Source organism: Athene cunicularia (assembly GCF_003259725.1).
Source record: "Athene cunicularia isolate RWA chromosome 1 unlocalized genomic scaffold, athCun1 chr1_part1, whole genome shotgun sequence".
In the NCBI taxonomy this organism is placed as follows: Eukaryota; Metazoa; Chordata; class Aves; order Strigiformes; family Strigidae; genus Athene; species Athene cunicularia.
This window is the reverse complement of record NW_020799091.1, coordinates 94,279,076-94,296,645: the sequence shown is the minus strand read 5'-3', so window position 1 is coordinate 94,296,645 and position 17,570 is coordinate 94,279,076. Positions and strand designations below refer to the sequence as shown.

Genomic DNA, 17,570 nt, shown 5'->3' with positions numbered 1-17,570 from the left:
CTTTTTCCGGTAAGTTTCGGCCTTTCTGCCTATTTACTACATTTACATAACGCTGGTGTTGCAAAACTACACTACGCATGCACAGGAGTCTCAGCTGGTCATCAGTGGTCATTTGAGGAGTTAGCCTCCTCCTTCTTTTTCCCTTTTATGGTCATGAGTATTTTGAGGACAATTTCTTCTCCTTGGATATTTCCCAACTCTGTTGTCTAGCTTTTCTTTCTTATCTGCCTTGTTTGAGCATTTCTGCCAGGATGTATCTATTCTCAAGGTCAGGATATCTTCTCTGTACATTTTAATCACTCAACCCTTGTTAAATACAAAGTTAAACATTGTTTGGTAAAAGAATTTAATATTTCCTCCTTTGAGATTTCCAGGTATACACAACTTGACCATATAAAGTATAATGGAATGCTTCTCTTATCACTAACTGTTACAGGCCTCAACGTGCAGGCTTGAACTGTGTCATACTGGTTAACCAGCTTTTGTAAAGAGTTAAACAGTAAGGCCCATCTTGAAGGAAGGATCTAAAGAACATAAAAATATGCTAGTCCCTCTGAAATACACTCCAAATCTGCTGTAATGCTATTAAAAACCTCTTTACATGAGGAAAATAGATGATGCTGGTGTCCCAAACAGTATCAAATCCTTCCTGTTCATTCTAGCGTTCTCTCTTCTGTCAAGTCAGTACAATTAAGAGAAGAGAAAACATGTAAGTAAAATACCACAGTCTGCTCTGATTACAAGCTTTGTGCTTTCAGGGGAAGAATTGGGAATTCTTCTTGGGAATTCTTGAGAGAAAAAGAACAGCTTAAATGCTTCTTAGAAACCATTTTCATAATGGTCTTTGAAAGCAAATAGCAGCCTCCATCAATATACTAACTTTGTATTTTCTTTATTCTCTCAGGGAGTCATAGAGTTCTCCCTTTGCCTTCTGTTTGCAAAGCTGGTGAGCTATACTTTCCTCTTCTGGCTTCCCCTCTATATCACAAATGTAGGTAAGTATCACAATAATGAGGATACAGAATTACGACTGCAAAGTGTCTGTAAATAAGAGCTTGAAATAAATAAGAAGATAAGAAAATAAACATAAACTTTTAAAATAAGCTAGCTTTGATACAGTAGCAGGAAAGTTGTGAGTCATCAATTAACATATTTCCCAGTTTTATGAATTTAGTATTATGAGAGGGTGTTTTCAAAACAAGCAAACAAAAAAAGAATCTGGCTTCTCTTCAACAATTCCAAGCATCAGTGCTGTGTCTTTGTCTCTTGCAAACCAATCAAAAAGGTTTAATTTCTCATAATGTTTTTACATGATTGAAGTGCCTTATTAAAACATATAAAAAAATCTAAATGAGCTTTTTTATCTCTTCAGTACTGCTTTTTTGTTTTCTGCTGTAGAGTGCAGAGAAAGGCGTTCTCCCTAGCCAGAGAAATTCATGTTCTTGTGAGCCATGATGTGATCTTTAAATCCCCAGCTAACAAGCTGTGCTGGACAAGTATGGCAGTGACAACCAGCAGAGAGATGGGATGAACACCTTATGAAAACACGTAGAGCTGCAAATCCTATAGCTAAAGGCTGTTGTGTGTGTACTCAGAAAAAAGAGTGTTACTGCAGGACTGGGTCACTTGAAAGCAGCAGGCTTTTAATAGAAAGGTTAATGTTATTTACGACAGTACTGCCGTCTGTGCTGTGGCAGATGTTGGTGAGGTTATGGTAATGCCACTGACCCCACTGTTTTAGCACATACTGCTCTTGCAGATGTATTTCAGATATTTTAAAAAATACCAAAGGGGTTTAGAAACTCTGCTGCTTTTGAAACTTCACACTTGCCACAATGGGACTGGGTTGCCTGACTTCCTGAGGTACTTTTGGAGATCTGACCCTGTAGCATATCAGTCGCTACGTTGAGCTAAATGTAAATATGTGCAAACAGTGGGGTTAAGGAAATCACTGTCTCGCCATAGTGCCCATGAACTGTATGGTGCATTTTATGCCAATGTAATTTAATGATGAATATTAATGGTCATGTGATGGAGGCCTCCAGGGTGAAGCTCTGTGAGTGATCCAAGTGTGCACTAATCATGCTTTTAGAGTAAAGAGCCTCACAAGCATTTGTTAACTGTTTATGAATCTGTGGCTATTCACAGAGGGAGTATCATTAGTCCAAACTTAACAGTCAACAGTTCTGTTGCTTGGACTGCATCTGTAGTTAAAGTGGTAAAATGTCCTGCTGTGAATGTAATTGCATTCAAAAGACTGTATCCCTGAATACCCAGTTAAGATACATTCTTCTTTATCATATACAATGACAGCTTATGGTAGCTTATTCCTGTGAACAAACAATGCTGCCATAAGATGCCTTTAGCCTAGCATAACAAGATTATTGAGATTTCTGTTTTGTAGTCTGAAAATGAGACAAATGCTTTTCTTCTGTGGCTAGAGCATCTTGATGCCAAAAGAGCTGGAGACCTTTCTACACTGTTTGATGTGGGGGGAATCTTTGGTAAGTTTTATATATTAATATTTCATCCTTAATTGGACCAGTTCAGGAAAAGCTTTGGTATGCACAGTTTATATATATTATTAATCCTTGTGCCTTATGTTCACTGAAGGAGAGTGTCAGTAAAGATACTAAGTTGAGAGCTGGGTGGGTTGTTGAAAACCTAGCAAAATATCTTAAACAACTCACAGCCAGTGATATTGTCCAGCACAGATTATAAGAGCCAAGTATTATGGAATCTTTTAGCTCCATCAGCTCTAGCCTGTGCATCTTGGTCATGCCACCTGGCAAAATGTCTTCCTTTTGTCGCTCTAGCATAACAGAATTATCCCAGCCTGTATAGTTGTATATTTTTTTTTGTAGGCACAGAGCCGAATGGCCACAGGTGTGTCGCATTTTTTTTCTTGATATTTTCTTTTTGAATAACTGTATATGACAAAATTGAAAGATTGTAATAACAATAAGGATGAGAGGTGACGATGGAATAATTAAATTCTTAAGCCAGTGCAGACAGTATAGCTCACAATAAAAAACAATCATCGCCTTGATGCCCAGCTGATTTCACACACACACACACACACACACACACACACACACACACACACACCCCATCCCCTCTTCTCCTCCCCCAGTTCCCTTATGGAAATAATCCCTCTATTGGACAATGATGCTCATGATGGAGAAGTTTCACTGGATCAAGGGCTATGTAGACCCTCGTAGTTCAAGGTGCAGTGTCAAGGTGTGTTGCAGTTACTGTTCTATCCTTGTGCTAGATGTGGCTGCGGCCATTTCTTACTGCTTATTTTCATCCCAGATAGCTAGAAGCCAGAGTCAGTAGTACCTTAGAGATGTGGGCGACTGCTTTCAGCGATATCTTATTCCACTATGGAATAGTGTGCCGGTGCTGCTTGGACCTTTGGCATTTATGTTTAAATTCAAGTGGGATATGAGCACTTTGGAGATGGGCAGCTGGGAAGGGAGTAGCAGGCCCAGCAATACTTAGGAATCTGGAGAATCTACAGAGCTTCCTGTTCTTCCCCCTGTACCAAGTTCATTTTATATCATTTTGGCAGCTCCTTCCCTTGGGCCTTCCAGCCCCCTCCACCACAGACTCGGATTAATACTTCTGTGTACAGTCATTGGCAAACACAGGAAGTAGGGAAAATTAAAGAGTCCGGAGTGACTACCTGGAGATAAAACCAAATATTTCATTTGCCCCAAGATCTAGAGCAGCCAATTTCCCCTGGTTGCAGTGCAACATGGACAGAGCATTCAAGAGCCGAGATTACTGTTGCATCTGAGGAATTGAGACCAGTGAGTAGCTGGGCACAGCTGGATTCCAGAATGCCAGCAGTGGGGCCATGTGGCACCTGGTGAAAAGATCACATTCAAAAGCAGTAGAGCAATGATTTCTAAATATTTCTGTCATCCCTATCCCACCTCCACCCCGGTCATGTTGGATATTTTGTTGGAATAAACAATGAGGAAGAACAACTGTCTGCTTCTGTTATCTTCTCAGTCAGCACTAGTTGGGTTAATAAGGAAATTGCTAAATGTAAATGATGATGTCAGTCTCATGCTCTGTGCTGCTGTGTATAACTGCATTGAAAGTTGTATCATTTTAATCTGGGTTGGGTTTCATTAAGTATAACTGATGTCTTTTGTGTAAAACATGCACAGTGTTTTGCTCACACATCACTCTTCTTTCAGGTGGAATTTTGGCAGGCCTGATTTCAGACAGGCTGGAGAAGAGGGCATCAACCTGCGGAATGATGTTATTGCTTGCAGCACCCACAGTAAGAGTTTGCCCTTCTCTTACAGCTGTGGCTGAGACTTTGACAGCATTCCTTGGGAAGTTCTGCAGACAGCATCTTCTAACTTGGATATAAAGAGTTCAGGCTAGGTTAAAGCTGGCGTGAGAAGTTGAGCATGTGAGCATGGGGCTGCCTTTACTAAACAAGCAAATAACTCTAATGTATTGCTTGTTATAGGATTATACAGGGAGATAATCACTCTTGTAAAATTTGATGTTCAGTTCTTAGCCAGAATTTTAGCTGCGAAAAGGCTAAAATTTCTGTGCTATAACTGTTGAAAAACTGTCAGTTGGACATATGAGATGCATTTTTCTTTAATTCTTTCGTGAACAGTATTCTGTCCTGGGTTGAAGCTGGCAGTTTGAGAGTTCAAAGTTGAGTGGTCTCATAACACAGCCCTTTCTTCTGAAAGAACATACTGGGAAATAGGAGCATACCCCTTATCTCCTTCCTGTGTCCAGTCAAAAAATCATTCTGCTGTGGTCTAAAATGGTTTAGTAAAACCTAGAACTAGCTTTCACATAATACTAACTAAAAAACTTTGTAGTTAATAAGGGGAAAATGGGGAACCTAGGATTAGTCCATATGTTGGTATTCAGCATGTTTGGTTTTTTCATCTTTACAGTTGTACATGTTCTCTGCAGTCAGTAAAATGGGCCTTGAGGCTACTGTAGGTGAGTATCTTTAAATTACTCTCTGGCTTTCTGTGAACTTTTAATTTATGATTATTTGATTCTCTATCCTTTTTTCAAATTTTAAAAAATTTGGTTTTTAAGTATGGAATCAAATTCCCTAGACTTTGTCTTGCAGACTTTTTACAGGGTAAGGAAGGGGAGGCGAGGAAGTCAGTAAAGGGTGGCATGAAAAAAAGTGATTTAGTTAATACCATTAGTCTTCTTTCTCAAGCTTTTGCGTCAGTACAGGCTTTATTGTATTCCCTGTGTCAGATGTCAGAGGTGTTTAAAGAATACTTGTAGTACTTTTGACAGCAACGTTGACTTTACTTGTACAGGCTGAATTCATTTGCGGCTTTTTACTGGTTACCTCAAAAGAGAAGTTGAAATACAAGTGCTGACAGTAGTGTCTCACCTACCTAAAGATCTTGTTAAGTTGTAGGGCCCTCTGGTCCTTTGCTGTATCAGCAGAGAAAGGGCTTATGGGTGGATCCTGTGCATATCTCCTGCTCTTAGGGTCAGTTTGGTCAGATTTTCCCCTTTCTCTGACCTACCAGGATCAATAAAGGCGCTGGGAAGTGCCTTTTGACTCAGTCCCATCTCCTGTTATATTTGTGAGTTCACATTGTGGAGTAACCACTGAAGGGTGATAGGAATGTATGTTGCTTTTCCTCCTTTCTCAACTTTGTAATGGAGTCAGGGGACCCAATTTGGGATTAAAACATTTGAGAAGCATAGGCTATGGTGTCTCCTGTTGATACAGTTAACAGTCTTCCAGGCAACTCAAATTTTCCATTTTTGTCAACTTGAAACAGTGATGCTGCTTATCAGTGGTGCCCTGGTGAATGGCCCTTATGCACTGATCACCACTGCTGTCTCTGCCGACTTGGTGAGTTTGGCTTCCCCTCTGCTTCCAATGTAGCCCTTTGATTTGTGTAGGGTTGTCAGTGAAGGGACTTCATTGTCCTAAAGTAAAGGGATAAGGAGCTGGATAGGCAGTGCTGAACTCCGCCATTGAGATTGTTTTAGAGATCGTGTATTTGTATGAATGAGTGTCGTGCTTGTGCAAAGCTTCTAAATTACTCTTGCCTGCTAATAAAACAGACCAAATCATGTAGATGACAACCCAAAGTAAATGTGAAGGTTGAATGCAAAGTGTACAGGTGCTTTCTCTTCTTTTTATACTTTGTGTCTTTAAATGAAGGGAGGAGCTGTATCTGGGTGAGATGAGCTGAAGACTTAATTCCCATCAGTGTGGAAAGTTATACCTGGCACATACCTTTACTTTTGTCCATGCTACCCTGTGCCCTTTTTTCTACAGTTACTCTGGTTGCCAGCGCTTCCAGCTGGATCAGGTCAGACAAGTCATAAATGCCATGTGAAAACATTGACCTTTTAGGTAGGCTTTGGAAGGTTGCTTTCAAAGAAGGTTGATTTCAAAGTGGTTCCTTAGGGTACCAAGCAAGAAGCCAAAATCCCCTAAAAACAAATGCTCTAAATATAGGAAAAAGATCAGGATGGAAGTCTCCAAACATCCTCTGGAGCCCTATTCTTGGCCTGGAGGTCTTGGCAAGACAAAGGTGACCATCATGCATTGCCTATTTTATCCTTAGCCTCATTAAAGGGGCTGCTAGTTAGGAAGTGGGGCCTGACATCACAAGATTCCCACCTGGCCCTTGGGAAGAGGGTTGAAACTGCCATCCAGTTCCTCAGATGTCAACAATCAAACATCTAACACAAGCAAATGTAAACTGCTGATTACCTAACTGGATCCTTCTCAGTGTACTGGAGATAAAGGACTGTCTGTCTGTATCTTAAAAACAGTTCTCTGAACTATTCAGTTTCTTTCTTTCTACTAACTCACTCCTTTTATCACTTGTTTTGTTCAGAAGACCTGGCTTCTAGAATTGGGACTGAGCAGCTTCTTTTGACTCAAGAATTCTCTGAATTAGCATTTCAGTATATATCCATAATTATTCTGGTACTTTAGTATTGCTGTCACAGCAGTGATCTTTTTTTTTTTTTTTTTTTTTTTTTTTTTTTTTTAGCAGGGGAAAAGATGGCCATGGAAAAAGCTTTGCAGCATAATTCAAAGCTGTACAGTCCTTGTTGCTTGAACTCATAATGTACAGAGCAGAAAGCTTCTTGATTTAAATACAATGATTTAATAAAGGAGAACACTGTAGATGGGGTAGAAGGCTTCTTTAAGTAGTGATAAAAGGGTCTGAGCTAGGATATTTAAGGCATCTTCACAATGTACATCTAATGTGGATGGATGTGAGCTAGATGATGTTGTAAGGACTTTCTCGGAGTTCATCTCAGGATGGTTCTAAGCAGTCTTTGTCACTTTAGGGTACCCATAAAAGCCTGAAAGGGAATGCAAGAGCCTTGTCCACAGTGACAGCAATCATCGATGGAACAGGATCTGTAGGTAAGCCAGAGATGTAAGGTAGCCTGCCTTAGCTGTGGTAGGTTAAAACAAAGGATCTTTGAGAAACTAGGCTCCGTCCAGTTCGCATTTTGCCAGGACTCAGTACAGCTTTGAGAATGGGAAGTAGAGCAAAATTAGTGTTAAATCTCTCTAGCGGGTATCACATCTGAGGGAGGAAGAATGAGGGTAGTAGACTGATGCTGGGCACAGACAGCAAAAGCAGATGACATTGGGCTGTTTCTGAGATCAGGGATATTTTGTCCATGCCTTCCACGCTGGTATGCATAAGGGAAAACTGAGTAGGATTCAGCTTAATAATGGATGGGCATTTTGTTGAGCCAGAGGCAGGCATTTCTGAAATGTCTAGTCTTCCAGCTTTCCCTGTGTTAGGTTTCCCACTGGCTTGCACTGTACCAGTATGGTTTTGCACTTTCTGGGACCTTTTAATACATAAGGTAATACTAGGTGGAGAAGCTGATATTCTAACTCAGAATAACTCCTTTGGCATAATAAATCTTACATTGCATCATTTTGACAATACCAATATTACATTTTAGGTGCGGCTTTGGGGCCTCTCTTAGCTGGTCTTATTTCCCCATCTGGTTGGAACAACGTGTTTTACATGCTCATGGTGGCAGATGCATGTGCCTTGCTAGTAAGTCTAAAAATACTATTTAGTTTCTGTGTATTTCTTTTGTGCTAAACGATCTTAAAATGCAAATTTTCCTTTTGCAATTTCAGTACTCCATCTTATAAGAAACTTCAGTTGTGTAGGAAATTTGCAATTAAACAGCATATTTGCTCATTTTGAAATTCTCATTTAATTTTAATCAGAAGTGCAGATTAGTTCTGATGCACTTCAATTCCTGAGTAAATACACATCTGTTAATTACTGGCTGAGCAGATTGCAGCAGGCATAATTGTAAGTAAACCTTCATATGTAGACCTAGAAGATGCCTCAGATTCCCCTCACTGAAGAATTACTTCTGTTTTCTTTAAAACCAGTTTAGTGAAGCAGTAACAAATGTTCTGCTACATTGCTGCATCACCAAAACCGCCGCGATAATGAAGCTGTTGAAAGTTAATACATCACATTCTCCGGATGGACTAAAACTGCTGTACTAGGTTAGCTGAAAAACTGGCATCCTACCTTTTGACAGCAACCGGGAGCAGATGTTTAGGGAAAAGGAGTGCAACACACATGTGGTGGCTTGGTACAAAGTACATCTCATTCTCCTTTTTTCTCCTATCTGAGACCCTGTACGATTGGTAGGAAGATCTGAAAAGGTGGTGGGTTTTTTTTTACTTCTGACTTGCTCTGCTTTGCTTTTAAAGACCAGAGAAGACACAAGATCACAGAATCATCTGGGTTGGAAAATACCTTGAAGATCATCCAGTCCAACCATTAACCTCACACTGACAGTTCCCAACTACACCAGATCCCTCAGTGCTATGTCAACCCAACTCTTAAACACCTCCAGGGATGGGGACTCCACCACCTCCCTGGGCAGCCCATTCTAACGCCCAACAACCCCTTCTGGAAAGAAATGCTTCCTGACATCTAGTCTAAACCTTCCCTGGTACAACTTGAGGCCATTCCCTCTTGTCCTGTCACTTATTACTTGGTTAAAGAGGCTCATCCCCAGCTCTGGAACCTCCTTTCAGGGAGCTGTAGAGGGCGATGAGGTCTCCCCTCAGCCTCCTCTTCTCCAGACTAAACACCTCCAGTTCCCTCAGCCGCTCCCTGTACAACCTGTGCTCCAGACCCTTCACCAGCTTCGTTGCCCTTCTGGACACGCTCGAGTCATTCAATGTCCTTTTTGTAGTGAGGGGCCCAAAACTGAACACAGGAATCGAGGTGCGGCCTCACCAGTGCCGAGTACAGGGGTCAGATCCCTTCCCTGTCCCTGCTGGCCACGCTATTGCTGACACAAGCCAGGATGCCATTGGCCTTCTTGGCCCCCTGGGCACACTGCTGGCTCCTGTTCAGCCAGCTGTCAATCAACACCCCCAGGTCCCTCTCTGACTGGCAGCTCTCCAGCCACTCCTCCCCAAGCCTGTAGCTCTGCTGGGGGTTGTTGTGGCCCAAGGGCAGCCCCCGGCATTTGGCCTTATTGAAACTCCTCCAGTTGGCCTCAGCCCACGGCTCCAGCCTGTCCAGGTCTCTCTGCAGAGCCTCCCTGCCCTCGAGCACATCAACACTCCCACTCACCTGGTGTCATCTGCAAACTGACTGAGGGTTCACTCGATCCCCTCGTCTAGATCATCAATGAGATGTTAAACAGGAGCGGCCCCAACACCAAGCCCTGGGGGACACCACTCGTGACTGGCCGCCAGCTGGATTTAACTCCATTCACCACAACTCTTTGAGCCCGGCCATCCAGACAGTTTTTACCAAGCAAAGTGTGTGACCATCTAAGCCACAAGCAGTCAGTTTTGCTAGGAGAATGCTGTGGGAAACTGTGTCAAAGGCCTTGCTAAAGATGAGGCAAGGCGAGTCTTGCTGCACCCACCTGTAGAATAGCCTGTAGGTTATGGTTTTGCATTTGCCATAGATATTCCTGGCAGGCATCTGTACCAGCTTTGTTCTCCAGCAGAGCAGAATGCTACTATGACTACTTCAGAGTTGTCCTGAAGTGTCACCTGCTTATCCTTTCCTTTAGCAGCCTTGGTGGAAGTGCTTATGAAAGGGCAGGGTGACTGTGAAACACTTCTTCCTCTGTACTGGCTGTGCCCAGAGTCTTGTGCCTGCACTGTATTGCACTGACCTCTGTGCTCCTGCAGAGGAGCTAATGCTGACTGTGTCAGACCACTCTTCCCTGATGGAAGAAGAGCAGAAAGTCTTGCTTTGAGTTACCGTTGAGGCTTTTTTCCTAAATTCAAGTTAAACCTAAAATTTGAAAGTCAGTTTTTCCACATTTAAGATGTGAAATCTCTGGAAATTAAGTAAATTGATTGGGTAAGTTAATAGTTGAAGTATGTTACACACTGGTAGTCAGCAGCTCTATAAATCCTGATCTGTGATGTTTTCAGTATTAGGTATTCCATGCTGCAGAGTGAGGTTTAGGAGATTGTCATAGTTTTCCCAAGTAGACTTAAAGCTCTGCTTTTTTTCTTTTATAGTTATTTATTAAAACCAAATGAAAAAACCTCACATTTCTTTGCAGCATCAGTTAAAATGCTTTCGTAAAGTTCTGGTTTGGGGAGGATTAACTTTGTGCTGTTGTAATAAACCCTAGTTTTTGTAACATTTTGATCTGCTTTTCCTGTTCTTTGAAGTATGGCGTATAGATGCCAGTGTTCAAATGTTACTTCTTCAAAGATATCTGGAGGGCCTTTAGCCTCTTACATGATATTCAGTTCTGTCATTCTTGGCCAGTCTCATACCTCTAAAATGTTAGGTTTAACTTCTTAAAACACCAGTACTTATAATAATGAAGAAACTTCCATTTATAACAGTGACACTCTCGTGATAAAGAAACGTGTAACAGTGGGAACTCTGGCAGTTTTAATTGTCTTTAATATACTTGGGAATCATCAAATTTTATTTGTAAAATTATTTTCATGGACACTATCTTAGTACACCTTTTTAAAGTGCACTTGAAAGTCTTAATCCCACACAGCCAAGTAAACATGACTGACTTTACTCATCTTGACTAATTGTGTGATTAAAGCTTTTTCACACACACAGCTGTTTTTCAGAATAGCAGCTAAAGTACGTTTATGCTCCAAAATTTCTATCTGCCATATTTTCTTGAAGTCTTGGGTTCCCTCTGCTGGTAAAGTAACCAGAAAGCCATTCTGGTTTGTACAAAGAATTAATGTCTTGGTTGCAAAAATAAAATTATTTTCCTCCTCTTATCTATTTATTATGAAAACTCCTCTTCCAAACATTGACTGGGCATCTGTAAATCTTTCAATTTTTACCTTTTTAAACTGAGTTCAACTGAATTCAACAGAGTAATGTTTCAAATGAGGAACTCCTCAAATAGCAGTGAACACCTTATCCTGACACTTACTTTATTTGTGTATCTGTGTAGATAGTAACACAGCTACTGTGACTGTTTTTACAGTTCTTACTCCGTCTTATTCAGAAGGAACTTCGGTGTAATGCAGATCATTCCCTGTAAGTGTTAAGCATAGCTGTTGCTCTTTAATAACCGTTTAAAAACATGTTACTGAGATTTTGCCCTGTAATACCTAGATGTGGACTGAACGTGTTAAGGTTTCTGTATGTCCATTTCTGTCCATGGTTTCTGTATGTCCATGTCTTATTTTGAAAAGTAGCTGAAAACACATCTCTGTCACAGTCTCTTGGCTACAGTTTGATTTTTATTTTATTTTATTTTATTTTTCCCTGAAACCTGTAATCTTCCTGGGTTTCATCATGGAGCATGCAGGTGGGGAATAAGAAGCTACTTGGTTGCTTGCTCTGTGTTTATTAATAGTTTCAAATGTAACTTTTTCCTGAAGGTCGTCTTAAAGGAAAAGGTGGCTCTGAATTATAGTGTTTTGAATTGAGAAAAAAATCCACTGAATTGAATCAGTGGGGTTACACTTGCATATGCAAAATCTAAATTAAGCCCCTTTGTTGTAATTTTGGACAAATGAAATGGCTAGAGAATAGAAAAATGCATGGCAAGGGATGGATCCTGCATTTTGAAGTTAGTGACTGTTAAGGCTCACACCTCAACTTTTCCTGCCTGGTTGCTGTTCTTTCTCAGGTTTAAGGAACACTGAGCTATGAGACCAGATTTGGAATAAGGACTGCATCAGCAATCAAAGCTCTTCCTTGGAAAACAAACCGCATGGAATGCGTTATTCTGTATGTAACAGATTCCGATTGATGAAGAACTTTGCATGTTTACTGGAAGCGATGTGAGAAATGCAACTGGTGAATCCCTGAAGCTCTTATCTTTGCACATAAATAAGTACCTCAGGATGGCAACTATTCATCACATAAAGAGACAGGAACTGTGGGAAGGTTTTAGCAGTGCGCCTCAACTGAGCCAAAGAGAAATGCCAAGTGCCTTTTTATTTCTTTTGATAGGATGTTTTTAATTAAAATGCCAAACTGTGTATTTTTCAAAAACAAGTCAAAGCTAGAGTAGAAGAAGGTTGAAATCATAACAGTCTAGCAGTGAAATGTCCCAGTGTCGGTGAGCAAATTATGTATCCCTTACGTCATCTTGCACACGTGGAGGGCATCACCTCATAGAGGATAATACCAGCTGGTTATTAAGATGCACTGCTATTAGTATTTTGAAGCTGCTCAGACAATAACAACCTCACCACATTACTAGGTTTTGTCTACAGTACTAGTTCTAATCCCAATAACAACATCCAGCCTTTTGGTAGGTATTGAAATGAAATGAAATGAAATTCACTGCTGCAGCGTACTGCAGTTAGCAGTTTTCACAGACTCTCTGGATGGATGTTAGTCCTCACTTAGGATAGTCCAAAAAGGAGTCCCTAAGCAACAAAAAGTAGGTTGAGTCAGGATTTCTAGTGGGGGGCTCTGATGATTTTCAGGGCATTATAAGCTGGTTGTGCAAATGTCATGTAATTGTGCTGCTCCACTAAACTGGGTTGAAAGGAGAGGTTGTTCCTTTGTGATGGCAGAGAACTGTGAGTTTTCATACTTGAGCACTACAGGATTGAACAGATGAGCTTCTTTAGTGCCTGCTGCCACAGTTATCTCTGGGTACTCCCTGATTTTGGTGCTGGTGTGTACAAGTGGAAGTCACTGTCTGATCGAGACCTTAATAACCAGAAATGAAGTGGCTAATTTCAAGTGGCTCTGAATTTTAGATTTGGAACCAATATATCAGTAAAGAAAAATGGCCTAGGTGGTAGGTTGTAAGAGAAATTTCTGTAACTAGTGTTACTCAGCAAATAGACGGTTTAATGTCTTCAGAACATACAATTTCTTTGTACAGCTCTCTCCTTTGTTAAACAGATGTATCTGTGATTTTTTTTTTAAAAGATGTACAAAGTGAAAAGGAAATTTTTTGTATGAGGTGTTTATACTTAGATTACAAAGGCTAGATAAACTGTATTATTCTTAACTGTATTTATTAAAGCTCTAGGCATATGTCTTGTTCTGAACTATGCTCTAAGTTTTGTGAAACAATGCAGTAGTCTTTACGCTTGGTTGACAAAACAGCACGCTCAAAAATAGTCCTGCAAAACATTGAGAAATGTCTCATCAGCTGTTGGTGTTGTGTTCCATGTGCTGACACAACACTTAATTTCCAGGACTGTTCTGTAACTGTTTGGTCTTTGATGAGTTATTTCACGAGTTTGATTCAGCACATGCTTTATGCTTGGCTTGGAACAGTATAAAAATGTGTTCATTTTTAACTGTTTTGCTGAACAGAGATACAAGGGAGACTTCAGTCCCACAGAGACTTAAGGAAGGTACCACATCTTTGCAAGTGAATGCTCTACATAGGCTCTGATCCTGCAGTTACCTAGCTTGAATGGTAGCTTCACAGATTTTGAGTAAACCTGTTGAGACCGGTGGTGATGCTCAACATGTGATTTCATAAATCTGTGCTGTGCATGGGCTTTAGGCTGTAGTTAAATGTGACAGAATTCTGCAGCAATGTTACTTGAAAGGACTTCCATCCTGGTGGCATGGCACACTGCCCCTCACTCGACCAGGCCAACTCTGAGGGACTGCTAGCCAGACCCGGGACTGATCTAGCCTCTCAGGGGGGAAAAATAACATTGCAACCCCAAACCAGCTGTATTGGCACAACTTCAATGGCTGTGTGAAGAGGGAAGGATGGAGGACTTCTTTAGCTGAAGATGCCAATCCCCAAAAAAAGGTATGCAGATCTACATACTAGCTTATCAAAGTAATTTCAACTCTACTGCGCTCAAATTTTCCCTGTGGGCTGAAGTCTTAGGTTAAAATGCTTTCAATTGTATTTAACAGTTACACGTTGTAAAGATATGTAACAGTGGTTTGGGTTTTACATGTTTTACTTGTTGGGGCTGCTGCTGTTATTTATTTATTTATTTGAATAGCTTTTGCACTGCAATGACTCGGATATGGGATGACAGTGTTGGAGGTGTTGAGATGAATCCTTCCATCAATTGTAGGTGGGAGTTAAGACTCTTACTGTGCCGATACCTCCTTCCTTGCTAATGTACAGCATTTCAGTTCCTCCCAGCTACAAATTTGTAGGACAAAAAGATAAAAGATTTGCTTTTCTTTCTTAACAGCCCTAAAGGTCCCCCAAGTTGTGAATAAACGGTGTTTTGTTAGCATCCGGTGTCAATATCCGTTAATCTGGAAATGAACAAGACTGATGCAAAATTTTGTGTGTACAAATGCAAGTGACCAGTAGGTAGAGCCAAATTTAAATATGACTGCAGGGTTTGTGTGTTGGTTTTTAATGCTGGTTATTGTGAATTTTATCCATTTACTGTCCTGTGTTGAATAAAAATAGATTCTACTTTAAAATGAGAAATGCTGATTACTTCAACTTTTATATCTCCATGAAGAAATGCTCCATTTATTGGTTGGAAAGATAAAAGTCCCTGCTGGGACAGCACTCCTATCTCTTGTGAGGGCAATGAAATAGGTTCATTAGAACAAATTGGCACCTTTTGTTTTAAAAAAAGTGCCCTTCTCAAATTGAGCATGTTTTTTTTATTTTGTGGGATAGTAAGTTGTACAACATCAGTATTTCCAATCACTTGCATCAAGTGGGTATATTCTGCTTACTTATTTTGGTCTACTAGGGAATGAGGACACCCATCAGAGTCAAGGGCTGAGTCCAGCTCCTACAGCATGGTTTTAAGGTGACATTTTTGTTGCCTGCTTTGCTTCCTCTTCAGTTTATATGGAATTGAAATTGAAAAGCTTCATCTTTTCTCTCTAGCCCTAATGAGCTCGAACATTTATTGTCTCGATTCTGTTATGATGTTTGGGGTTTGTGTGCCTCTACCAGAGATGCAGTGTCCAAACAACAGATGTACTGAGAAAAACTGCTTGGAAAGGAAAACAATTTCTTGGTAGAAGAAAGTGTCTGAGGGTCTTGGACAGAATTTCTGATCAAAATGTGCCTAAAGTGCCTCCCAGGAATAGGCAAATAATAGCTGGGGTGTCTTATAAAAGACAGGAGGCTTAGATCCAAGTTGCTGTTGTGCCTGATTTGGAGCCGGAGCCTCCAGCAGCGCCTCATGAGTGCCCTGGCTGTTGCCAGACACACTGCGGTGGAGGTTTGCCTCCATTGCGTGTAGGAAGGGTTAATAGGGTGGGAAAAAGATGAATGGGTAGCAGGGAAGGTGGTGTCATTTTCACAGGTTGCTTTGAGACTTCTTTTGCCTCTAAGTTGAACTGCTAACCTACTCCATGCACTAAGATGCACCTACTGCTGTATGTCTTGCCAGTTAGGAAATTCCAGAAGGGATTCTACCATCCATTTTTGATGGTTATTGCATGTGTTTCTGGCATAATATCCTTAGAATAACAATGCAAATCCACCGTGTGTGGTTGTGCCAGTGCCACACTGCCTCAGATTTTGGCTGACCTCATGTTTACACTTGGGAACGTTTGGCTGCTGCAGGTTTCTTCTGTAACTGATGTGTGAGGTTGTTCATATGAGAAGTGCTGTTCAAAATTAGGTAGGTGTAAGATGGTATAAATGAAATCAGGGATATTTAGGGCTGTTGGAGACTACTGTTTGAGGAAGACTGTTTACAATCCCATCAGATGATGAGGCCCAGAATCTGTAACAGTGGTGTTCTCTGGTCTGAATGAAATGTTATGGCCTACATATTATATAGGAGGTTAGATTACGTTATTTCATGATTTGTCCTAACCTTTACAGCAAGTCTGTTTTGGGTTTGTTTTGCTCTCTGCTAAACTAACCACACAATGGTACGGGTTCTTCCTCCTGCCCTCCTCTTGCAGCCTGCCATGCCTGCAGAGGGACTGTAGAGAGTTGGCTAGAAGGTTTGCATCTGCGTCCTCTGGGGCTTTGGTAACCTTGAACTACATTTTTCTGCCATGCTGAGTTGAAAATCTGACTGTCATCCTTAAAGCTGAGGAGGGTGGAGGAGAGGATTTAACTGCTGGTGCGCTTCAGCCTCATGTCCAGTAACCTTAACGTCGTGTTACGTGTCTTGCTGCTTCAGAGTTTATTAAACTCAATTGCTATGAGATGTTGGTTGTTCCCTTCTTTTGGTTAGTTTCCAGTTTGGAATAAGGAAAGAATTAATTAACATCATCAGCTGATGCTTTGGGTTTATTTTTATTTTTTTCCTCTGTATTTCTCTCTTGGTGAAGTATACCAGTTACCCTTCTGCTGCAGTGAAACTTTCACAGCTCTGTAAGCTATGAATACAAGAGCCAAACTTTCTTTAGATGTATTTCAGGGAACCTTCTCATCTCCTGCATCAGAAGATTAGCTGTCAAAAATGTGTTGAAAGTCTCTTTTGATGATGTACTTACCTAGAGGATTTTAAGGATGTCTTGTTCACCTCATGATGTTACTGGGGATATGGTTTGTCTCCCTTCTTCTCTTATAAAAGCGGCTGACAAATACTTAGCCACATTTACACAATACTCCCTTTGGTCCAGTTATTTGTTTCAGGCAGAGGAGGACACTAAACTGACTTCCTTTTTAGACTTATATGGCAGTACACATTGGAATGCTGTTAAAAGGCTGATGCACCAGGTAACGTGTCAAACTTAGGTGGGATTGCAGAAACATTTCCTTCCTGGTGATTGATTACAGTCTTCACTCCAGGCTTTTCCAGCCATTCAGAAGTGGAAGACAATTAAGAACTCTCTTTATTAATGTTTTATACCGCACCTTTACATTGTAAGGGACTGTCTTTCTGGTTGAGAGTTGATATATGTATTCTGTACCATACAATAAGGGTATGTACACACGTCCATAGAATATCCTTGCTTGTGGCTGTTAAATAACTCTCCAGATGTAAATAAATACAAATGAATCTTTTTTTTTCTTTCCCTTGGAGAAGGTATATCTGCATGCCAGTGAGACTTTAAAAAATACCTGTTAGCATAAACCAGCAGAAGGCTGCATTCAAGAGCTTGAAGAGATTTCATCTACAAAAGAGCAAAGGCCTTTGTGTATGAAAAATTGGCTACAGATTAAATAAGAGA

At 40.7% G+C, this 17,570-nt stretch overlaps 1 protein-coding gene across 8 annotated transcripts in view; it reads left to right on the top strand.

Annotated features, from left to right (window-relative positions):
* The window catches only part of SLC37A1 (solute carrier family 37 member 1), a 38,445-nt gene extending 23,828 nt beyond the window's left edge, over positions 1 to 14,617 (top strand). For all 8 annotated transcript variants that reach the window (XM_026851650.1, XM_026851633.1, XM_026851675.1 and 5 more), the window contains 9 exons: positions 905 to 995; positions 2,442 to 2,504; positions 4,212 to 4,297; positions 4,941 to 4,989; positions 5,805 to 5,878; positions 7,342 to 7,420; positions 7,978 to 8,075; positions 11,494 to 11,546; positions 12,145 to 14,617. In XM_026851650.1, coding sequence (XP_026707451.1) covers positions 905 to 995; positions 2,442 to 2,504; positions 4,212 to 4,297; positions 4,941 to 4,989; positions 5,805 to 5,878; positions 7,342 to 7,420; positions 7,978 to 8,075; positions 11,494 to 11,546; positions 12,145 to 12,160 — 609 coding nt within the window. In that variant the 3' untranslated portion in view covers positions 12,161 to 14,617. The remainder of the gene's footprint in view (positions 1 to 904; positions 996 to 2,441; positions 2,505 to 4,211; positions 4,298 to 4,940; positions 4,990 to 5,804; positions 5,879 to 7,341; positions 7,421 to 7,977; positions 8,076 to 11,493; positions 11,547 to 12,144) is intronic.
* Positions 14,618 to 17,570: the final 2,953 nt, after the last annotated feature.